General features: G+C 33.9%; 4 protein-coding genes across 4 annotated transcripts; 3 read left to right on the top strand and 1 right to left on the bottom strand.

The window, feature by feature from the left end:
• The first annotated feature begins 303 nt into the window (after positions 1–303).
• On the top strand, positions 304–3,204 carry LOC109187378. Its single transcript, XM_019337565.1, has one exon. The coding sequence runs from the start codon at positions 304–306 to the stop codon at positions 3,202–3,204; it is 2,901 nt and encodes a 966-aa protein (XP_019193110.1).
• Positions 3,205–4,769: 1,565 nt separating this feature from the next.
• Positions 4,770–7,094, top strand: LOC109188156 (E3 ubiquitin-protein ligase RMA3-like). Its single transcript, XM_019338706.1, has 3 exons — positions 4,770–5,030; positions 5,791–6,545; positions 6,748–7,094. Exon 2 carries the CDS (start codon positions 5,796–5,798, stop codon positions 6,543–6,545), a length of 750 nt encoding a protein of 249 aa, XP_019194251.1. The 5' UTR covers positions 4,770–5,030; positions 5,791–5,795; the 3' UTR covers positions 6,748–7,094.
• A 3,067-nt stretch (positions 7,095–10,161) lies between these two features.
• Positions 10,162–11,699, top strand: LOC109188155 (expansin-A12). The gene is made up of 3 exons (XM_019338705.1): positions 10,162–10,325; positions 10,421–10,733; positions 11,027–11,699. The coding sequence occupies exons 1-3, from the start codon at positions 10,184–10,186 to the stop codon at positions 11,334–11,336; spliced, it is 765 nt and encodes a 254-aa protein (XP_019194250.1). The 5' UTR covers positions 10,162–10,183; the 3' UTR covers positions 11,337–11,699.
• Positions 11,700–16,327: 4,628 nt separating this feature from the next.
• LOC109188463 (F-box protein At3g26010-like) lies at positions 16,328–18,027 on the bottom strand. The gene has a single exon (XM_019339161.1). It carries the CDS (start codon positions 17,893–17,895, stop codon positions 16,537–16,539), a length of 1,359 nt encoding a protein of 452 aa, XP_019194706.1. The 5' UTR covers positions 17,896–18,027; the 3' UTR covers positions 16,328–16,536.
• Positions 18,028–24,806: the final 6,779 nt, after the last annotated feature.

Here is a 24,806-nt window from a genome sequence, read left to right as displayed (position 1 = left end):
GGATCCTAATCCATGATATAAATTACCGCAATAATGCAACCTTATCTCTATGCTACCTGGGGTGGTTTTTGTTTGGTCCGCCGGGAGTGGGCGACTTTGTCAATGATAGATACACACAGAAACGTTGAAAATTATGTGCAACTGATTTCCATATTCATTCGATGCAAAATTAAAAGTGGAAGAAAGTGGAAGGAAACTGTGGGGTTGACTTGGGGCTGCCAAGTCTTGCTGGATACGTAGAACTAGCACTATAAAGTAAAGATTCCCATTGCAGGAATCTTCATCTTTCTCCATTGCATGATTATGGCTATACACCTTTCTTCTTCTTCTTCTGTCATCTTTCCTTTACCTGTTTTCTTACTTCTCTCTATATTTTGCTTATCCTCAGTTTCTTCTTCTTCCAATATTCCTGAAATTCCATACTCTTATCACTGCTCTTCATATGTATCTGAGTCTACCCCGACTCAACGTGTTCATCATTCTGACATTTTACCTTACCTCTCCACTGCGAGTAGCTACTACCATGGCGGTGAGAGTTTATGGACCAGTAAATCACTTGGTCAGTTGTCTAATACCTCCATCAATTCTCTTACCTTCCAGCCCACCCAGAAATCCGCTTACACGACAGAGGATCCTGAAATTTTTAAACTTAAAGCGTCCTTGACGCTCAGACCCTCTTATGTGGAGGATGATTCTTATAAATATTCCAGATATGGATCCTATGGGTGGTCGTATTATGCTGCTGGGAATTACAGTGGGCCACGGGAATTGTCGTTCCTCTTGAGCGGCTATTTCTCGGAGAGTTCTGGGAAGCTTTGCATGGTGGGATCAGCTTCCTGGTATTCCAAGGAAGGGAAGCCTGAGTATGTTGAAGCCGTTCTCAGGCTCTCTTTTGCAAAGAAGAACTCCGACATCTCCAGCGGTTTTGTTCATGGAAGCCTGCAGAGCCTGGGGTCAAACAAGGATTCGAGGTATTTTGAGGAAATTAAGATATTTGCTTTCACTGATGTTGAGTCCTACAAGTATTCACTGGCGTCCAAGGATCTTGGAGCTGTCTGCAAAGGCGGAGTCACAACTCAGAAGAACCAATCACTTAGCGTGCGGCGAAGAAGCTTTTGCTCTGCAATTCGGGAGAATTACGGTAGTTTTGAGTTGGAGCATGCTGGGGACTGTAAACCTTCAAAGAACTGCAGCCCTGTGGATGGGGTTTTGGGATATTCTCCTCGCTTCATGTCCCTGAATCAAATTCAATGTTCTGATCAAGAAAGAAAGGTGAGATTCATGGTGAAGTTCCAAAACACAAGCTATGATGATTATTACCGAGGTTTTAATCCCAACACAACGTTTGTTGGAGAGGGATCATGGGATGACAGCAAGAATCAGTTCTGCATCGTGGCTTGTCGAATCTTGAATCTGCCCGGAGATGGTGGTGTCGGGGATTGTTCTTTAAGGTTGAGCTTGAGGTACCCTGCTGTCTGGACAATCAAAAATGCCTACAGAGGTGTGGGAGAAATGTGGACAAACAAGACAGCCCAGGATTCTGGGTACTTCCAGATGATGAAGTTCAGAAGCACTGAAATCAACATGGATGGATATTATTATTCTCTTCCAGGTCTAAGCTACAAGTACACAGAAACAGAGAAAGTAACAAAGCAATGCCCGCCACTCAAGGCCGCCATGAAAGATGAGGAGAAATACCCAGATGGGAAATCTCGTGATATGAGACTTGACATCTCTGTCCAATATTCTAAACAACAACACTCCTCGACCTGGGGCAGTGCATTTCCAATCTTTGCTGGTGATGAACTCTTTGAAGATAATTATGTTCAAGTATCTGAAATTTCTGAAGTTGGCGGTGTTGAAGCTGAATTTTATGGATTTAACACAAGTTCTCAGAAAGTCAGTTCTAGCAGCCCTTTGAAAATGAGTTACTTGATCAGCTTCTATGCATCTTATATCGATTTCACAAAGGAGATTGCCTCGCTAAATTTATCTCTGAATTCTAGAGGTAAAGTAGAGATCATTGCTGAGGGGATTTACCATGGCAAAACGGGGCATCTGTGCATGGTTGGGTGCAGAAAGCTGGAATTTCAGACTCAGAAACCAGAACAGGATTCTCAGGACTGTGAGATTCTTGTTGAATTCGACTTCCCCTCAGTAAACGCCAGGAGGAGAAACCTGATGAAAGGAAGCATACGAAGCACACGAAAGGCGTCTGATCCTCTCTACTTTGCGCAGCTCAACATTACTTCAACTGCTTACTACACTAGGTACGCCAGGGAATCGATATGGAGGATGGATTTAGAGATCATAATGGTGTTGATTTCCAACACCCTCGCCTGCATCTTCGTCGTTCTACAGCTTTTCTATGCGAAACGCCACCCTGAAACGCTTCCTTTCATGTCACTGCTAATGCTGGTTGTCCTCACCCTGGGCCACATGATCCCTCTGGTGCTCAACTTCGAAGCCCTCTTCTTGAGCAGCCATCAACGAAGAACACGACGCTCCATGTTTGGGGCGGATGGATGGATCGAAGTGAACGAGGTGATCGTGAGGGTGGTCACCATGGTAGCCTTCCTCCTGCAAGCCCGCCTCCTGCAGCTAGCATGGAGCGCGAAATGGGAAACCGGGAATGGAAAAGGGCTGTGGGTATCAGAGAGGAAAACAGTGTTTGTTTCCTTCCCTCTTTACATTGCAGGTGGATTGCTCACCATCCTGGTGAAATGGATGTGCAACAAAAACATGGCTACAGGGACAACATTATCTTATTATTCTCCCTATCAGGACAACATTAATCCACAATCTTCCACCTGGGGTGGTTTAAGGTCATACGCAGGATTCATTCTGGACGGTTTTCTGTTCCCACAGGTTCTCTTCAACATCTTCCACAGCTCAAGAGAGGCGGCGCTGTCGCGGTGGTTCTACATGGGGACCACCTTAGTGCGCCTGCTGCCACACGCGTATGATCTTTACAGGGTTCACAACTATGCTGCTGCCATGGAAGTAGAAGGGTCGTACTTGTACGCGAACCCGAGGGCGGATTTCTACTCCACGGCTTGGGATATCATCATTCCCTGCCTGGGAATGCTGTTGGCTGTGATCATTTGGTTGCAGCAGCGGTTCGGTGGCCGGTGTTTGCTTCCCCGGAGGTTCAGAGATTCTGTGGCGTATGAGAAAGTTGTGGCTGATGATAGCGGTGCATAGTTGTTGTGGTGATTTCAAGCCTCTCATGTTTTTGGACTTTACAAAGCTCATTTCAAGATCAGAGTCATTTTTCTGGCTCTGGCTGACTATGTTGTTATGTGTTTAAACCTGCACTTTATCTACTTTGCAATGATATAAATATTGTGTTGTTAGTCCTACCTAGTTCACTTTGGCAAACTTTTGTGAATGAGAAGCAAGTACTCTCTTGAAAGCTAAATTATAATGTAATTAGCTATCAGCTAACAACTAATTTACCAAACATCTTTCTACAATCCGCTAATGCTATCAACTAGTCAAACTCACTAACCCAATCAGCCGCTATTTGCCAAATCTTCCTTTGAAACATGGTTATTTATTTGTTTTTTAAAAAAGGACACACATGCACAGTTTGAGACAGTATGTATCTGATGGCAGAAGAAGAAGTTACCAAGATACTGGGAAAAAGGGTCTCCAATTTGTGTGGCTATTCATTCTTGTAGGACTGAGTGTTGTTTATAGAGTGGATAGATGTTCATATTTTATCCTCCGGCGTGCAAGTGATTAAAGTTGATCACGAGACTCATGGTGTTGACATCCCGGAAGACGTAGATAAGATAGAAAGCTTCATGCGTGAACGCAACTTGTCATAGTAAAACCGCAGACCGCGCTATTCCCTTATTCAAGGATTTTATCATTTCGCAATTTTTATTTTTATTTTTTAAATTTCATAGAGATTATTGTAGGTAGTGCTAATATTGATGCTTTGATGGACCAAATAAAATAAAATAAAATAAAATGTATTATTGACGTGAACCAAACATGCTCTTAGAGTATTATTTTTGTAATCTAATTTGTAAAAATTGAACAAAAAAAAAAAAGAAAGAAAATGTAAGTCATCTTTTAAAATCAATGTTCAATTAACACTCATTATGTTTGTTTTTTCATTAGTTAAGCATCAATAGTTTGGTTATTTCTTTTTGGAAAAAGACAATTTTTTTTTGAATTATTGGGAATTAGTTGTATTTAATGTTATTATCCATATAATTTTTTTATCCATCAATTGTTTCCAAGTGTTATACCCAATTCTAACAAAACTCTCGGACAAAAATAAAAATCACTTTGTAAACAATTTACTTAAAGTATCTTCCGTTCCGCAAGAGAATATTGCCATCCACCTTAGTGATTGTCATAAAAGTCATTAATGAATTTCTTCAAAGCTTTCCTTTGTTGATAAATTGTTAAATGGTGAATGGATATGAATGAAAGATACTCCGTACTAGATAATTTTGATATTTTGATACTATATAATTTTGATATTTTATCAAAGATCATAACATCTTGATTTTAATTGTTAATGATTTTTGTGTTGGTGATGTTGACAAAATGAGATTTTGTTTTTTTCAAAAAAGAAGAGTAATAATATATATAGGTAAAAATTGTATTTACTCATTCTTTTACTCTATTTTATACTTTTTAGTTTTTATTTTCTTTCTCTAATAAAATTAATGTATATGACTGGAGCAATCAAAATCCAAAGAAATAGGCCCACGCGCAGGTGGGTTGAGTCCAAGTGTCACTTGGAGAGTAAAAAACGGTCACACGCGCCTCCATCTCTGTCCAATTTCCTCCGTCCACGCCGCTACGAGGGGTTAAGAATTAAAGCGCTTCCACCCTTTAAATGCACAAAATCTTTTTCCCCTTTCCTATTCATTCACCCTCTTCTCTTTCTCGATTCTCCAATCGCCATTAATGCGCTCCTTCTCGGACAAGCCGGACTTCAAACAAAATTTTCTACGACCTCTGCCGATTTCCGTTCGACCTATCGTTTCCAGTTGATTCTTGTACCGGTACGTTCTTCAATTCCTCTCTCATTCCATTCATGTTATGTATTTGTTTTGTTTTATTTATCCGCTTCCCGTTCTAAAATTGAGCAGAAACGCGACATTGCGATGATTGATTGATCTCATCTCTGATTATTTGGATGCCTTTGTTGCATTTGCCTCGTTTTCTTAGGGTTTTGGTATAATCGAAATGAAAGATTTTATGATTTAAGCAATTGAAACGTGGAATTGATGTTTGAGCTGGTGGAAAAAGATTACTCCGTTGTATTTAGCGTAACCAGAACAGGAAAAACATTCTTTGTTAATAAATGTTATTGTTAACGGCGTTTTCATTCTATGTGCTAACTTTGAAGCTTAGTAATTAGAATGGAATTTGAATATCACAAGTTTTGATTCAAGGCGAATTTCAATAGAGTTTTGGAAGGGATACTGTTGTTCACATGTTCTTGGCGTTAGACCAAATAAATTCAGGCTGTTTGAGTCTTTATTTGTTATCTGAAAAATCTGCCTTTAGTTTATGAATAAGTTGATTTGTTTGTTGCTGGTGAATTGCCTGTGATTGAAGTTGATAAAATTATCAAATGAAGTGATCCCCAGGGATTTTGTGATTTTTATGACTACCCTTGTTTTTATCTTGTTTGGCTACAAGTTTCTCTTTTAACATCATAGCCAAGTGAATGATAAGAAAATGACAAGAAAAATTATTCAGTATGTACTTTATATGCCAAGTGAATGATCAATTTGCTGTTTTTCTTACTTTGAGCAGATATCATGGCATTTGAACAAGGCTTTCATGAGCCCATTATGCATTCGGGAAGTGATGGAGATGTTTCCCTTAAACAAAAGAAGGATGCAACTTCTGTTCCAAAAATGGTCTCAGAAGATGCTAAGAGCTATTTTGATTGCAACATTTGTCTAGATCCTGCCCATGATCCTGTGGTTACTTTTTGTGGTCACTTGTACTGCTGGCCTTGCATTTACAAATGGCTCGAGGTCCAGAGCTCCTCCACAGAATCTGCGGAGCAACCTAAATGTCCTGTTTGTAAGGCATGTATCTCAAAATCCACGTTTGTCCCCCTTTATGGCCATGATTTATCATCATCAGACTCCGATTCCAACAAGTTTCAGCTAGACTTGCCCATTCCTCAAAGGCCACCAGCTCTTGGTGTGAACATGGTGCTAAACACTTCAGCTCCGAACTCAATCCTAAATCCACAACTTCAGCCCAACCATTTTCATCCTCGGCCACCATCATTGTACCATCAGCAATACTTCCCCCATGCCTTTGGCAGCTATGCTTCAATGGCACCATCTGGCTTTTTCAGCCCCACCATTGGGATGTTTGGAGAAATGTTCTCTGCAAGGACGCCTGGAAGCATGGACACAACTTTACTTGCTTATCCAAGTTCCAGTGGTACCACCCCTAGAATGAGGAGGCAAGAAATGCAGGTGGACAAGTCTCTGAACAGATTGTACATCTTTCTCCTCTGCTGCCTTCTCGTATGCCTTCTCCTATTCTAACATGGAATTTAGAGTGCACGGGCGCGAGATTTGCGCCTCACGCGAGGCAACTTTGCTTTTTTTTTTTCTTTCTTGATAGGGCCCAAAGATATGACAAAAACCAAGGTCCTTTAGCAAAGATCAAACTTTCTCTCTTCTCTCTCTCCCCTCCACATAAGCATTGCCTCCTCAAAAACCACTACCACTATTGTGGTTGCCCCGAGTTCTTTTCCTTGTACAGTTGTTCGACTATAAATTCCGTGTCAGAGCTTGCCAACAGTTATAGCATAGATATTACTGAAATATATACGTAGCTTAGGTTTCCAGGAGAGATTACAGTGAACAAAGACATTCAAGAAAAAGGTTGCTTTATTTTCTGTGATCTGCTTTCGTGCACTGGATATTGGAATCCACTTTGATTGTTTGACGGCTTACATTCGGACACTTTTATCAACGTCAAAGCTTGTAAGTAGTTGTTTGCTCTCAAATTCTGTAAGGCCCACTTATATGGGTGGTTATGTATAATATATTATATAGACTTTATTTTTATTATTATTATTATTTTGGTCTCACGACTATTAGTTGTTTTTTAAATTTTGTGCAAGCAATCTGTCCAAAGAGCCTTCCTACAAGTTGCAGTATTTGGGTAAATTCACCCTTAAAGAGAAGAAAATGTTAGTGATAATATAGCAAAGAAAGAATAAAGTCTTGGAGTTGAAGATGAGAAGTGGGTTTAGCTAAACTTTTCCATTTCGTGAGTGAGTTAACGCATAGAGAGAAATCCAACTCAGTTGCCTGCCCCTGGGATGATGGCGATAACCTTCAAGCAGTAGAATAATTATAATTTAATGAATAGCATATTGTAGATAACTACCAATTTCACATATGTTCCTTGTCTCTATGTCAAGTTGGCCACTGAACTTATTGACAATTTATATCCGGCCTAGACCGGGGTCCACTCTCCATAGTGCACTATAGATCTTGATTCAACACACATAATTTGACTTCATAATGTACATAATTCTCATAATACACATATATATAAACACAATATAATGAAGACACATAAACACTTAACATAATACACAGAATTTATATTCATAATGTACATAATTCATGTTCATAATGCATAGAATTTATGTTCATTATATCATGTTTATGTGTATGTGAATTATGAACATTAATTCTGTGCATTATGAACATTAATTCTGTACATTATGAAGTCAAAATTATGTGTATTGAACCAGGTTCCACGATATAACAATTGGAACTTATTGTGCAATTCGATCAATAAACTTAAAAAGTATGCAATCAAACCATTAAACAAGAAAAATATAAGCAATTAAGATATTTTTCTAATTTTTTCTAGTAGAATTTGATTATATTGATTACATATATAGTATGTAATAAGAGTCGTCCATCCTTTGCCATACTAGTTGGGAGGAAAGAATAAAACGTTTTCCACTCAAATTGCAATAAAAGAAATTCAAAAAAAAAATCTCAAATGCACAAAATTTTCTTATTTGATAGTTTAATTACACATTTTTTTAAGTTTAATGACCTAATTACATAAAAGTGATAAATTCAATGGCGAATGACACAAAAGCAATAACCTAATTCATCATTTTTGTTTTGAGCATTATATTTTTATTCCCATTTTTTCCCTTCATCTTGCTATTAGAGTATAATAAGTTGAATAGTTGATGCTGCATTAAAGAAAGCACAGTTTGTGACAGATTGGTGGGTAAGATGTGGGTTTAATTAGAGCATGTGCTCGAGAAGAAATGGATCTGACATGATTTGATTGTGTTATGTGTAGTATGCTTGAAATTACATCCAATTTTGTGCCACGTACCAGTTCATTTTGACAGGAAAACGGGTAAAATGGATTTACATATTTGTGCACCAAAAGTTAAAAGCTTTTAAAGTTGAGGATTAAGATTAAAAATCCATTAATAATCGTGGAACTATGATAAAAATTCTAGCACTTTTTTTTCCTCTATCATAGCAAATATAGTTTCAATTTGACAATTTCAAATTGTCGAAGATTTGATTTAGGTTACTACTTGAGTTTCACTCCTACCTTAAATTGTATGAGTGGTTCAGTTTCAACTAAAAGTCTAAATTGATAATTGAATTGCACATTTATGTAAACTTTTTTATGCCAAATTGAATTGAAAGATATGTTCTGTCTCAACTAAAAGTCTAGAATAATAGTTCGATTGTAAATTTATATTTATATACGGAGTATTATATTACTCCGTATATATTTAACACTTTGGAGGTTTCTTTATTTGATTCTTTTGTGCTGATAATAACTATATAAATATGCATAGTTATATAGTTACAATTTGATAACATTTGATATTCAACCACTCGAAAATGTGAAAGAAAGTCTAGGGTTTTTTCAATTATATTTTAATTTGACCATATATTTTTGGTGCTGGCATGTTTTTCCTCAACTAATGTTGCACTTATAATAAAGGAAAATATAATAATTTTGATAAAAGAATGTAATATTTGAGATAAAAATATACATTTTTAAAAAAAATATTACATTTTTTCATATAAGTAATAAACGTTTTATTTCTGATTTAGTAATACATTTACTAGTATATGAATTACATTTTATAGTGACCCGATCCGACCCGACCCGTCCCATGAACAAGAATATGTTTCCTTAATGCTAAAATTATTTCGTCAACCTGAGAAAAATCAATAAATAATATGTAAGCAGATTATATTCCACAAGGCATCGGAAAAGCAGATTATCACCGACAAACTGAATTGTTAAAATACAGATTAAACGGCATCACATGCTCTTGCCCTTTCTATTTTCAACGTAACATGCTCCATGTCCTCCTACGACTACGTACGCCTCCGTAGTCCGTACCGCCAAATAACGCGCAAACTGAAAACATTAATCAATACCACATTGTTTAGGTTTTGTTTTATGGGAAACGATAGGCTTACGTAGCGGTGCAAGTCAATCAAATTATTCGAGAACAGACCGGTCCTATCATTTTATAAGTTGACCAAGAAGAGCCTAATAAAAATAAACCCTACATAAAGTTAAGAGCAATCTCATAAGTGAGGTTTTTAGATTGGTTTTTGTCATACTATAAAATCATCACGAGATGTCATCTTAAGTTTTGTTATTACATTTCACTACAAAATATTGAAAAAAGTTACAAATAGGCTATTGAACTATATGGAGATAGCAATTAAGTCATCGAACTCGAATAAGCTCCGAATTCATCTATGAGCCTGGAAAAAAAGTACATGTTATATTGATTCATGTGATAAATTTTGATCTTTGATTTTATGAATGAAGAAAAATAAATAAACAAAATTTAACATTCACCTTTTGTTCTATATCAATCAAAACATGTTATGTTGTTACACCCTTAGAAAGTAAAAGATTGAGTAAAGATGGTAGCACATGCAGTATTACTTCTGATTTTATTTTATTTTTAAATTTTTTTGTGTAATCACCGACAAACCGCGTCCCACTGTATACAACGTTGATTGAAAACATGATGCTATTGAATTGGTTCATTATAAATGGAGCTCAACTACTCAGCTTTAGCATATACTACTCAATTCAATTTTTCTCCAACAAACCATCCTATTAGGTCACTTCGGTCTGAAGTAATATAATGGCTGTGTCGATCCGGCAATTTCTTGAGTTTATTGTAATAAGTATTAGTGTTCTTATCCATGGGATAAACGGCCAAACGAACCGTTGGATTAATGGCCACGCAACCTTCTATGGTGTCAACCAAGATCCCTCCACCTTCGGTAAATTAATTTTCCATTGATATATTTTACGATTCAATGATCATCTCTATCATATCGTTAATGAATGAATGAATATATAATGTATGTATATGCAGGTGGCGCGTGTGGTTATGATAATCCGTATCATGCCGGATTTGGAGCACACACGACGGCGTTGAGCTCTGCGCTGTTCAGAAACGGGGAAGCATGCGGCGCTTGCTACCAAGTGAGGTGCAACTACAGGGTGGCGCCCAAATGGTGCCTCCCCACCCCCGCCTTTGTCACCGTCACCGCCACCAACTTTTGTCCCCCCAACGGCAACGGCGGCTGGTGCGACTCCCCCCGCCACCACTTCGACATGTCCTTGCCCGCTTTCCTCCGCATCGCCCGACAAGCCAACGAAGGCGTTGTCCCCGTCCTTTACAGAAGGTATCTATCTGAATTGTTAGAATCAAACGGTTACGAGTACTTATATCAAAAATTATAACGCACAATGTTATTTACTTATCGACTGCCATCACATTTTCAAAAGTCAGGCGCTACTTACCCCTTTACTGGTCTCTTTCAAATAATTATGGTAGCTACATAGTACTGAACTTGACCCTTACCAGCCTCCGCTCAACATTAATAAAGTTTGGAATTATTTAAACTTTATGATGGAATAAAGTAACAAGTATATATTATGAAAAGATTGTGATGAAGGCTTATTATTATTGGTGCAGGGTGGGGTGTAGGAGGAGAGGGGGGGTGCGTTTTACGTTGAAAGGGCAATCGAATTTTAATATGGTGATGATATCTAACGTGGGAGGAAGTGGAGATATAAAGAGTGCATGGATGAGAGCATCTCGGACAAGAACATGGGTGCCTATGGTTAGAAACTGGGGAGCCAATTGGAGCACCAGATTCGACATTCGAAGCCAAACACTTTCTTTCAGACTAACCTTGACCAATGGCAAGACCATGGCCTTCTACAACGTTGTACCTTCTTCATGGAAGTTTGGGCAGACTTTTGCCTCCCGCAACCAGTTCTAGCTAACTAAGCTTATACCACAAACAACATGCATGCACATATTTTATTTTGATGCATTGCATGCATTATCTGTTCCGAAAGATGCATTATATATTTTCTTTTATAATCATTGTTATACAGTTTCTTTTAAAAAGTAATGTTACATACATGTATATGCATGCTGAAGAGAGCAGGCACTCTTTATTGTTATGGCTGGTTTGTGGGCTTGTAGATTTGTTAAGGCATTATTATTTGCCATAATCATATAATCCCACATGGAAAAAATATTCCAAAAGCCAGTGTAATCTTTTTTAAGTTCCTTTAAATTTATGTTTCTAGTTATATGATTTGACTTTTTACTTAATGCAAAATTGTGATTTATATTATATTTTCATTTTGACAAGTAACTTATGATTATTTAATGACATATTTTCATTTTGACAAGTAACTTATGATTATTTAATGACATTACTGTTGTTTTTATAAGAAAGGTTTTAAGTTTGAGCTTTAACCAGACAGAATTGGCATAATTAGAACTACTCAAAAAAGTATTCATATTTCCATTTTCATATTTGTTACAAATATATATATATATATATATATATATATATATATATATATATATATATATATATATATTATAATTCGTTTGGTCAATGATAATATTAAAATTAGTCCTCTCAAATTTTTTCTCAATAAATAGCATTATACGGAAATCAAAATGTTTTATTTACCTATAAAATATATATTGACGTGGACCACATGGCGAAGCGATCTATTTCAACTTTTATATATTTTAAGTAGAAAAAAATAATGTGACGTTACCACGTTAAGGTAGTGCTGTGCTGATTAACAAGTTAATATGATTAATAGGTGAAATTAATGTGTTAATTTTTATCCTTAATTTTAATAATTCTAAAATTACAATAATCAAATTTATCAAAATTTTAATTAAGAAAAAAATTGTTATATGTAGTAGGTGATAAGAGACAAAGGGTGGTTTAGATAATGGCTTGTCAGCCAAAGTTTTGACTTGTTTGATCAATTTTAGTTGATTGATTTAGTCAAATAACTAAATTGAGTATTTGGTAAAACAATTTTTTGGCTTGATCTATTGATGTCAATAAACTAAAAATAAAAAAGATACTTCAAGTAGTTTTTTTTTATCAGCTTATTACATTTTCTTTTTTAAAATTTAATTTATCCCTAATAGTTTTTTGTCATTGTAGTGTTTATATTTATTCAATTTCAGTCATCGGCCATATTGTCATATTTATTCATATTATTTTAATTGTATCTTATTACATCCTTGACTTTCATTTTACTTGCCACAATTACTCCATTTTAATTTTTATCATTTCATAGTTTTTTTTTTTTTTTTTTGGTTTGGCATCATTTCATAGTTTAATAAAAATGACTAGCATGTAATTTGATCTTCCAATTAAAAGCGTTTATGAGAGAGGAAGAGATTACATGTTGGGGCAAGAAGTTTAAATGGTTAAATTACATGTAGGCCCTTTTTATTTAATGTTGAATGACTGATTATGGCAAGGAAAAAAAAATCAAAGATGTAATGAGGTAAGATTTAAAATAAAATAAAATGTAGGAATATTACAATACTTGATGACTAAAAGTAAAATATGGAGTAGTACTTAAATTTATCCAATTCAATAACATTCAATTAGCCTGATTACTTAAGTAAAATGGATAATTTTAAACTTAGCCCAACTTTTAAGTGTCTTGGCCCAAGGATAATTATGATGTTACCTACTATTGTGTTGCACGGCAAATTATGTTGTGGATCCGTGTCTACTTTGCAAGGTGGACCCGTGTTATGTTCACAATTTTTGAATTTTATATTCACAATTTTAAGATTATATATTCACAAATTTAGATCTTAATATACAAAATTTCATAATTCAATATTCACAATAGCAAAACTCTATATTCACAATTTTTGAACTATATATTCATAATTACAGAACACTATATTCACAATTTTATAACTCTATATTCACAATTACATAACTGAATATTTACTCGCTGAGTTATTTTCAATATTTAAAAAAAAAAATCAATAGTTGTGAATATTCAGTTCTAAAATTGTGAATATAGAGTTAAAAAATTGTGAATATAACACAGATCCACCTTGTAAGGTGGACCCCGATCCAAGGGCATAACTATTGTGTGTTGCACTGCATGGAAACGCAATCAAAGTCCAGGTGTGCATTGTGCTATGTAAAGTTTGAAGATTGATATTGAAGCAAGGATTTAATTAGATTAAATTGTATATTTAAGTTGTCTAAAGATTTAATTAGATTAAATTGTATATTTAAGTTGTCTTGTTATTCACAAGATTTCAAGTTCAATTCTCTATAGAAATTGTTAATTAATTTTCTAAGTTTGAACCCATAAGCTATGTGCAATTATAATTGGTTTTCCTATTTGTAGTTATTTAAAATTTTACTGACAAGAGTTACAAGACATGCTTCAACTGAAGTGTAATAATGACATGGTACATATCATTCTCACTATTATAAATAGTAGTCTATATTATTATCAGTACTATAAATAGTAGTCTTTATAGTGATAAGGTTGGTTGAGGTGCAATCCCGCAATCCAAATTTTGGTCATCCAAGCCATCCCACAATGAATCCAACAATGGCCTCCTTTGAGCATCTCAAAGAGGGGGGTTTTGCTCAATTTTTGTTAGAGTTTTGCAAGGTGGCATATATGAAAAGTATGAGAGAGATAGTGGGTGTTTGGTAAACGACCGTTAACTAATTGGATTAGTGAGTTTGACTAGTTGATAGCATTAGCTGATTATAGAAAAATGTTTGTTAAATTAACTGTTAGCTGTTAGATAATTACATACAAAATGATTTTCTCAAAAAGTTAATCAAAAACTCAACTTTGAGCAACTTTTTGAATTATAGCATTTTGGAATAATAAGTTGGTACAAAAAGCTAATTAATTAAACACTCATATTGATATTGTTTAACCAAGTCAAACACGGCAAATTATGTTGTGGACCCGGTCCACCTTGCAAGGTGGACTACAGGACTAGGTCCAAAACGACTCCATCTGAATTTTTTTTAAAAATTGCTTCCTTCATTACCGTTAACTTGCCATTTGTCATAACTCTATATTCACAATTTTTGAACTCTATATTCACAATTTTAGAACTCTATATCCACAATTTAAAAATGGAATATTTATAATTTTAGATCTCAATATACAAAATTACAGAACTCAATTTCACAATTGCAGAACTCTATATTTACAATTAAAGAACTAACTCTATATTCACAATTACATAACTCTATATTCAACAATATAACATAATTTTTTAATCTATATTCACTATATATATCATTAGCTGAGGAATCAGTGCCACTAACGGCACCGTTATTCCAGACGTGCAAAGGTGTGTCGTTTTGGACCTGGGTCCACCTTGCAATGTGCATCCGAGTTCATGGCATAACAATTTTCAAACAGCTAATTGAAGCATATGTTCCATCTCAACTAAAAGCATAAGCATGGCTATATGCTCAGTCGCTTATGGGTGGCGCAAAGATTTCTGGTTCTAATATCAAATTGAAGCATGTGTTCCATCTCAGCTAAAAGCCTAGGCTGATAGTTGGATTGCATATTAATAACTATATGCTCAACACAGCTACTAGTGATCAAATAAGTCAAATTTGATGATAGACTAACTATTTTACCAAAAAGCTAAAGAAAACATTAATAAAAGTATAGTAGCAAAAACCATTGCAGTCCACCCCAACGAACATGCCATCCAGCAGGCAACGCCTATAATGCACTTCCAACATCCTAAGCACCTGACACCAACCATCTTCCAACTCGTCCAGAACACAACCCCAATTTTAGTAAATGAGCAACTATCAACACATATATTATACTAATATGTGAAAGTGAGATTATTTTTAAAAGTGTGTGAGTATTATAGGAATGTAGACGATATAATGTTGGAAGTTTGCCAGTCGGCCGGAGGCTTGAAAAGGGATTTGGCACTTGCTCCTCCTTAAAAGATGAGTCAGCAAAAAAAATATATAAGGTTGCATTGGAAGTTAGGCAATTGGCGAGAGACCTGAAAATGTAGTCGAAACTTAGTTAACTCGCTCTTCCTTGGAAAAAGAGTTGGCAAAAAGAAGATATAAGTTTTGAAGCTAAGCAGTTAGCCGAAAGCTTGAAAAGTGAATCAGTGCGCGGTCAACTCGCCCTTCTTGAAAAAGGAGTCGACAAAAGAAGGAATAAACGCATTAAAAGGTTGGAGGACGGGTAAAAGAAGACAAATGTAAGGGGCAAGACAATAGAGTCCAAGCGGGATCGCATTGAAGAGGAAGGATGACATGAAGAAGGAAGGTTGAAGAAGTGATAACATGCTAATTTCCCGCGTCGTCAATAGGGTGAATTATGAAAAGTGAGAGACTAGATGATTGATAGAAATATATATACCCGACAGGGTGATAGGAGTCGGCTCAAGTTGTTGTAAGCAATCGGATAAACGCGCATACTGAAAAGAGCGCCATGATTTAGGGAGAAAATTGAAGGATGCACTTACCATTAACTAATAAATTGAGATTGTAGACTAACAGTCTCCATTTTTAGTTAAGTAGCTTTCAACACAGACTTGTTCCTTTATTGATTATTGTTTGCACCGGATTGGGGTGCCACATGACAGCTCAAATGAGTAGATTTTATTGTAACTTATTATAAATACTAGATTAATGTATTGAATTGGGGTCAATTTTTTACTCAAGTATTTATTTCTTAATAATCTTTCTTAATATTGATGGATTAACTTATGTTAGGATCTAGGTTCTTAAACACCAAGACATATTATCCTCTTGAATGACCTGCTTAATTAGGTATCAGACACGCCTGGACCCCAGATGTTCGCCACCAAGATAATATAATGTTTCATACACCGAATAAAGATATATAAATAAATAAATAAATAAATAAATAATAATAATAATAATAACGGATTAAATCTTTGGGAAAGCTACTTGTACATATTTTACAGACAAAAATAACACCACCACATTTTATGCCTTGCAAGTTGCAATGCAACTAGATAACAAATCCTGTTACATGAATCATAAGCTACCAACCAAAAGTAAAGCAAAACCTATGATCACATATATTAATGAATGTTTTAATAAGAATCATTAAATATATAACTTTACTTTTTGGATCTTACGGATGGGAGGGAATGGCAATGGATGTCGGCCATGTCGGGAGCAGAAACAGGGATGTCTGCCACCAACAAGGCTCCCCTTTCAGGCCACCGTTCCGAAGCGTTTCTCCGTTTGGGATATCAACACCTTCCAGTTTTCTGGTCTTCATGTTGTAAGAGACGAGGACGTCGCCCCATCCTAAGAAAATCATGTCCGCCTTAAATGGATGGAAGGCGATTGGAACAGGGATGAACCCCACTAGCACGTCAATATCCAGGTTGTCGGCAAATGAGATATCTTTGATCTTGGTTTTCTGATACAGCGACCAACTATTGCAGTCGTCGTAATCTCCGAGCACCCACGAACAGAAACCTGAGAACTGGAAATCATCTTCGGATGTGACCAGGACTTCGAAGTACCATAATCTTCCTTGATGTCCAATGCAGAGACTAGGAATCCCGTTATATATGGTGTTGTTACACTGCTGATCAATCCCGGCCGGGAACCCGATGATGCGGCAACGATCGCCGGGGGCGTGATAAGGATCGTAAGCAACAATCCCTAGCCGGCGATCTACCCAGTGCAAATTCCCGTTGAAAGACGCCGGCGTCCTTCGCCAGGCGACTTCGATTTCGTGATCCGTGCGCACCACGGCGTCCTTCCACTCGCCGGTCTCGGAACAGAACACCTCGAACTCCAGCGCGTTGAGACAGCAGCCGAGCCTCACCACTTTGAAGCTCCTCAGAGAGCCTCCCTCCTCGACTCGGGTTACGAAACCGGCGGTGCTCAACATGAACCGCCGCGACGGCGGCGGAAGCGCAACGCATTGCCCCGTCGTGGGGCTGTAGACGGTGAAGTTCGTTAGCGTAGTAACGCCGCACTCCAAATACACGCGCTGAGCGTACAGTACAAATCCATCGCTAACCGCTACGACGTTATAGCTCTTCCCCGCCGAGGCCTCCGGTGAACCGGGGAATGAAATTGCAGAGAGACTAGGAGGGCAATTCTCGTCATCGGAAAACTCGGCCGACAACAACATATGTTTGGGGAAATTAGAGTTTCCGGAGCCGGCGACATGGAGAGTACTAGAAAGAAGGGTCCAATGCTGTTCTCGAAATCGAGAAACATGGAAACGAACAAAGGAAGGATCGGAAATTAAAGAAAGTAACTGCTTTGAAACAGATTTGTACCTTAAAACATACTTGGCAGGCAATCTACACAGAATTTCAATCAGCATCCAATCTGGAATGTACCCATTCCTAAACCCAACCTCGGATTCCCGTTTTACAAGATTTCCCCTTCTCTTTCCCTCTGAAACTACTTTTCCAACATCAAGAACATCAAATTTTCTGGAAATTTCCATGCTTTTAATAGCCATAATATAGACTCAATAAACGAAAGACCAGCGGGAAACTAAGATGATATTCAAAGACTAGTTTATGGTGGAGAAAAATCAGAAGAAAACAAATGGTGGATAATACCTATATATTGATATTGATATTGATATTGATATTGATATGGAACGAAGTTCATTTCTGAGCCCTTTAATATTTAAAATGCAGTAGGTTTATCGTTGGATTCTACAGGTTCAACCGTTCAGGTGGCGCCCAGGCGGTGGGCCGTGGGCGGTTAATGGGTATCTTCCTTCCATTTATTTTTTTATTCTCCAGTGACGTGCAACAATTTATTCAAAAAAAAAAAAAGTAGAATTTGTAATTTCTTATTTTATTTTATTTTCAGCAATATTGAAAGTTACTTTATCTATTACTATAAATAAAAAATATAATTACATTTTCGTAAATAAAAAGAATCATCATTCATATTAATAAACATAATAATATATTTTGACATTTTAGAATTTTACTATCAAAATAGGTTGATGGTGTAATATTTTTTTAAAAATAACAATTTTGATTTCTTAATTATAAAAAGTAGTACAATAATTTTCTCAATTTTTTGTGTTACCCCCTAACGTTTATAAGTTGACCACGAATGTGTATTCTAGATGAAACTCGCATTGTAAGTCTAGCCGATAAAGAATCGGACCACAAAAGATATATCAATATAATTGTTCATAGTTGACTGACTCTATTTAAAAGGTTAATAGACAGCTTCTATACGAGTCAAGCTTGAGACCTTATGATTACTAAACAAACTAGTTAACTAACTCAGTTAGAATTTACATTTTTTTAACTTGTAGAGAAGAATGTTGCAAATTTATTTAAACATAATTGAATGACTTATTGTTTAAGATGAAGGATGAAAAAGTGTATGTCACTTGTCTAAATTTTCTTTAATGGAGCAGTTAGATTGATTGAAACTGTTTTTTTTTTTTGGAAATAATTGATTGAAACTGTTTCTCACTTTTGTTTGGACATCTCAACATCTAGCTGCACAAAAGTTGTCATTCCAATGGACCACTTGCCAAATGGTTGAAGGTGATGATGGCTCAACCAATCATATTTCTATTCTTTTATTACATGTATTTCTAAATCTACTTTGATCTTTTTCTTTTATTCTATGATTTAGGCTCTGTATGACAAAGATTATTTAAGAGCTTATAACTTATTTTAAACTATTAATAAGCTATAAGTTTTGTTTGGTAATGTTCTCAAAATAAGCTTCTAACTTTCAATTCTTTTTCCATCTTTATCCTTATTATTTTAAAGAAATGACTTAATTTATCCTTTCCAATTAAAATAATTTTTTCTTCTCCTTTATCCGCAACTTTCACTGCAAATATTATTATTATTATTATTATTATTATTATAAGATGAGATTTGCAACAATATTGCTACTTCATTATGAGATGTTAGATTATGATTATGCTAATAGTTTTATTTCAAAATGTTAATTTTTTAAAAAGATAAAATGTTAAATTTTAATAGGTAAACAAACTAATTTAAATTTTATGAAAATGTCCCTTTTAGTCTTTTTACATTTATCAATTTATCAAAAAGCTAATTTTACCAAACACTTTCAATCATAACAGCTCTTCAATTTTCAACTCCGAGCTTATAGCTTTTCAGCTTTCAGCTCCATTTCAGCTTTCAACTCATAGCTTATAGCTTTTCAGCTAAGTTTGTCAAACAGAGTCTTAATAAATAATGATAAGATATTTTTTATGATGTGGGTTTCAAGAAAAGTGTCTATATCAAAAATTTGTATTAGGAACTAGAAATTTATGTAATATTTTTCTATTCCAAATGCTTGAGAAATACAAGGTGGGATCTTTAATGTTGGAGATTGTTTATAGCATGGACCATATATTGATTGATTCTAATTGGTCAATTCGACAACGGATGCATACAACGACATTACGGCACAACCAATCGTATACTTAACAAATTCGTTCGTGTTAATCAATATGCGTGTACGACTTATTCCTTCAATTCAAAGAAACCTAAAGATATAGGGGTAATTATTTTTAGATGATGAAGAAAATTCGTCGTTATTATACACGATCGAAAAAATATAATTACACTTTTTGAATGTTTCACTTCATGCTAGGGTACTAATTATTGTTAATTTCGTCTTAAAGTATGTAACTATTTAATAGAATTATCATTTAAATTTCACAAATTACCACCTTAATGTATAATGCATAGTAATCCGTATACCTATCACTCACAAACTTGTCATTCTCTAATGTGACAAGTTGTAATTGGTTAAGATACGTAATTGGATTCTACTTTCACATAACTAGATTTGTAATTCATTTATTATTTTCAAGAGTGGTCACACTTTCACATCACATTAAACAATTATTATCTTTTGTTAATAAATCATAATTTATCTCTACAATTATTATTTTGTATCAATATATAAATTACAATAAAATATTAAAAATAACACAAATGAAACAATATGTATATAATTATTTTTAATAAAAAAATTATTTTTATTATATATATATATATATATATATATATATATATATATATATATATATATATATATATATATATATATATATATATATAATTGAATAGAAATTATATTATGTAAAAATTGAAATAAAGTAATTCATGTTATGTAACTATTCGAATTGTAAAACTAATACTTAATTAAAACTTACATATTCTTTTGAAAACTAAAACTTACATATTTGAAACAATTGTTATGTATTGTTTAGGGTATCAAGCAATGAAAATGTTATGCATTAATAATTTAATAACATAATACAAAATAAAGAAATACTTATTTAAAAGAAAAAATCGAATTAAATATAAAAAACAATACAAATACATTAAAAACAAAAAAAAAAAACAAAAAACAAAATATATAAATAATAAACACTAAAAAAAAGGTACAAAATAAAAATGCAATTTTCTCAAAATTTTTTTGAGTACCGACTCAGTTGCAAAGCAAATATAAATTAATTATCAAAATTTTATTCAAATATATTCTCTCTTTATTTTTATTTTTTTTTTGAAAACTTCAAATATATTCTTTTAAATATGTATGTATGTTTTTTTTTTCTTTTCAACAAAATAGTTTTTCTTTTTGTTTGCTAAAAGTTTAAGCAATAAATGACATTGTACCAACAAGTGCTTAGTTGAGTTATGTTTCTATATATTTGAAGAGATGGTAAATCGACACTATATATACATATATATAGTCATGAGTTTCTTTTCAAAGAAAAAAAAATCATGAGTTTCTACCATTCAATGTCAAAATATTTGATATTTTATTTAAAAATTTAAGACCGACAATGAATATACTTTATTAAGTGTTTCTTCTATTCTAAGGTATATATTTTACTGACCTTCAAAAAAAGGTATATATTTTACTTGGATAACTAAGTTTGTTTTAAGTTATTTACAACTATTTCTTAATAAATAATTTTGTTTTAATAAATATAAGTTATACATTTCAAATTACCTTAAAATCCATGTCCAAACAAAAATAATAATAATTTAAAATTAGAAAAGAAAATATTAAAGAAAAAGATAGAAAAAAAAAAGTTAATTTGATTGATGATTAAAAAAATAGTACAGTAGAAAGTATCTGTATAGCACCTAGTGTTGTCTGATATTATGAATTGGATGATTTGCAACCTCTCAAAGTGAGGGGGCTCCTTGTGCGCAGTGAGCACCGGTCTAGCCTCTATTGTTCATGTTCGGTTGAGTCACCATGATCTACATCCTCCCAAATATTCTGTCAGGCTAGGGTATGGGGGGCCCTTAGAGTTGGGGTTCAGCCCTTTTTGGAATAATGAATTGGATGACTTTTCTTTTGGTTGGTCTCTTGGAATCGGCGAGTTGTGTTGTGGATACCAAATTATAGCGTGGGTAAAATTAATAGAGCAATAATAAATATTTATTTTTTAGTATTTTAAAAATTTATTTTTAATATATTAAAATTTTGTTTTAAATTAATATATTAAAATGAACATGTAATAATAAGTTAAAAATAAATATTCAGTATGTTTGAAAGTGAAATTATATGTTTGTAGTTGTTTTATAATGTGAATTATGATTCTTCTTTTCAAAAGGTTGAACCTCCAATCCCAAGGGCTTCACACCCCGACTCGACAGAGCATCTGGGAGGATAAAATCATGATAACTCAATCGAACCATCGATACCTGATCATTCTTTTTAAATTTCACCCCTATAATCAGTTGAGCTGCACATGCAGCCATGTGAATTATGATCCTTGTTATAATGATTAGTTGTGGATTAAGGCAAGTAATACCAAAGAATGAATAATAAACGCATGTTCCGATGCCGCAATTAGTGAAAGTTAAGGAATCTAAAAGCCTTGTTGTGTACTGTATACATTAACATTTTAAGGAACAAGCACATGAACCGAGGAAATAAAATACGTGATCCTGCTTCACCGCCAAAACGCTACCGAGTAACCAAATGCAGAAGCGTCATGAACTTTTCTCCGACGCGTTTGAATTTTATATCATACGGAAAGTTATCCAATCATAACCGCCACAGATTAAGCTTAGTCCAATTGTTGAAACATGGCATGATCATTTTTTTGTTTTCGTCAATAAAATTGTTTAAATAATATTAAATATAAATATATTTTAGTTTATTCAGCTTTAAGTATTAAGTTCTTTTTCTTTTTAAATTTATGTGTTATTTCACTTATAGTACTTTTTTTAAAACTATCTCATTAATTTTAATATTATTGTGATATGTTTATTTTTATCTTTCGTTAATAAATATATTTACATAACATTAAAAATAATGTTATTAATTACATAAAATTATCTTTTTTTTGTTCTTTTTAGTAATAAAATTGTTATCAATACATAATTCTAGAACAAAATGTTAAAAAAAAAATAATTTGCAATTGAAAACTCAATTAGTGAAATTTAAAATTTGGGGAATCGGCGAGTTGTGCGGTGGGCTAAGGCAAGTAATACGTGTGGCAGACCGACTGGCAGTCAATGAATCAATGATACATGCATGCATGTTCCTAGGCCGCAATTTGCGAAAGTTAAGGAAAACATTTGGAAGGAATTTGAAGCTCTGTCGTGGACATTAAGATTTAACAAACAAGTGTGTGTACATGAACCTAGGAATTCAACAACGACACTAACGGACAATATAATAATAATAATAATAATAATAATAATAATAATAATAATAATAATAATAATAATAATAATAATAGATTCTATTTTTGTCCTAAGTGTCAATACATTTTTAATCAGTTTGTTTAAACATTTACGTTTGATCCTAGTATTATATAAATCTAGGACAAAAAAAAAAAAGTAAAATGACTTAACACTTAAAACTGAATAGACCAATTATGTCATTGTATTTAACGTCATTTAAACAATTTTATTGACAGAGGACAAAAAATAATCATATCACAAAAATGGACCAACGGATGATGTTTTGAAAAGAAAAAAAAAAAGACTAAAAATAGACTGACACCTATAAATTAAATCTAAGACAAAAAATGAAATGAAATTAAATATTATAATAATAATAATAATAATAATAATAATAATAATAATAATAATAATAATAATAATAATAATAACACCAACAACAAAAACAACAACAACAACAACAACAACAACAACAATAATAATAATAATAATAATAATAATAATAATAATAATAATAATAATAATACCACTATTTACTTTTCAAAAAAATAATACCACTATTTAATAACATCAAATGACCACCCTGTCTATTTTAGAGGTATATAACTTATATCTCTATTTATATTCTTGTGATATTTAATATATTAAAAAAAATATGCAGCATCCATAATTTTAAATTAAAAAGCTCATTTCAATCTCTTAAAGTGCATTAAACAATTGTTCATTCACTCCACCAAGTGATAATAATGAATTAATAGCAACTTAAGTGATTCACTCCACCGATCTACATGTTAAGCATGAAAACTGCTATTTTTCCCTCTAAATTTGTTTCTCAATATGTGATTTATAATAATTAATTATATGAATTAACGACCTCACATACTTTTAATTAAAGACTAAAATAATCTATTATATAATATTTCATAAAGAGAAAAAATAAGGAGAAAATTTTTAGAGGGATGTAAACAATACAAGTTAAACATATATTATATAAATATATAATTCAATTATTAATTTTTATTTCAATTTAGACTCCTGGAAAAAAAGTTTTAGACAAAGTATATTCATTAATTTCGTTAATTAAAACACCAAGTAAGCATATTAAGATTCTGGAAGCGTCACGGATTTAACTCAGTCGTGTTTCAATTTGATTCCCTGAAGGCCTATTTAATTTACCTGAGCGCCAAAACGCCACCAAGTAACCAAATCAGGAAGTGTCGTGAATTTTCCTCGGACGCGTTTGAATTTTATATCATATGCGCTGTCCAATCATAACCGCCACTGATTAAGCTTAGTACAACTATTGAAACATCTTTATTCTTATTTATTAAAAAGAGTTAAATTTCGAATACTATATTGTAATTAGAGCCGTCAAAACGGGCTTAGCTCGCCGGGCCGGCCCGTCCCGCCCCTACTTAGGTAGGGGGCGGGTTTCAAAAATAGAAGCCCGCTAAAGAGCGGGCTTTTTTTGGCCCGCCCCGTTTAGGCCCGCGGGCTTGGCGGGGCGGGCTTGGCGGGCTGCGGGCTAGCCCGCCTGTTTTTTTATTTTATTTTATTTTTATATATTATATATAATATTTACACTTTATTACTTTAGATATTATTATAGAATAAAGAGTTCAGACGCCACAACCCACAAGTCCACAACAAATCCTAGTCCCACTCTCCAAAACTCCAACTTCAATTTTGTTTGATTCATTTTGCATTCTGC

This window comes from Ipomoea nil, unplaced genomic scaffold, assembly GCF_001879475.1.
Source record: "Ipomoea nil cultivar Tokyo-kokei standard unplaced genomic scaffold, Asagao_1.1 scaffold1421, whole genome shotgun sequence".
Lineage (NCBI taxonomy): Eukaryota > Viridiplantae > Streptophyta > Magnoliopsida > Solanales > Convolvulaceae > Ipomoea > Ipomoea nil.
This window is presented reverse-complemented; position numbering and strand designations above follow the sequence as displayed.

What these genes read in the sequence shown, in the direction of transcription:
- LOC109188156 (XM_019338706.1), top strand. Translation starts at nt 5,796, where the DNA reads ATGGCATTTGAACAAGGCTTTCATGAGCCCATTATGCATTCGGGAAGT.
- LOC109187378 (XM_019337565.1), top strand. Translation starts at nt 304, where the DNA reads ATGGCTATACACCTTTCTTCTTCTTCTTCTGTCATCTTTCCTTTACCT.
- LOC109188463 (XM_019339161.1), bottom strand. Translation starts at nt 17,895, where the DNA reads ATGGCTATTAAAAGCATGGAAATTTCCAGAAAATTTGATGTTCTTGAT.
- LOC109188155 (XM_019338705.1), top strand. Translation starts at nt 10,184, where the DNA reads ATGGCTGTGTCGATCCGGCAATTTCTTGAGTTTATTGTAATAAGTATT. An exon ending in CCAAGATCCCTCCACCTTCG is followed by an intron (nt 10,326 to 10,420) that starts GTAAATTAATTT and finishes ATGTATATGCAG; the next exon opens with GTGGCGCGTGTGGTTATGAT. An exon ending in GTCCCCGTCCTTTACAGAAG is followed by an intron (nt 10,734 to 11,026) that starts GTATCTATCTGA and finishes TTATTGGTGCAG; the next exon opens with GGTGGGGTGTAGGAGGAGAG.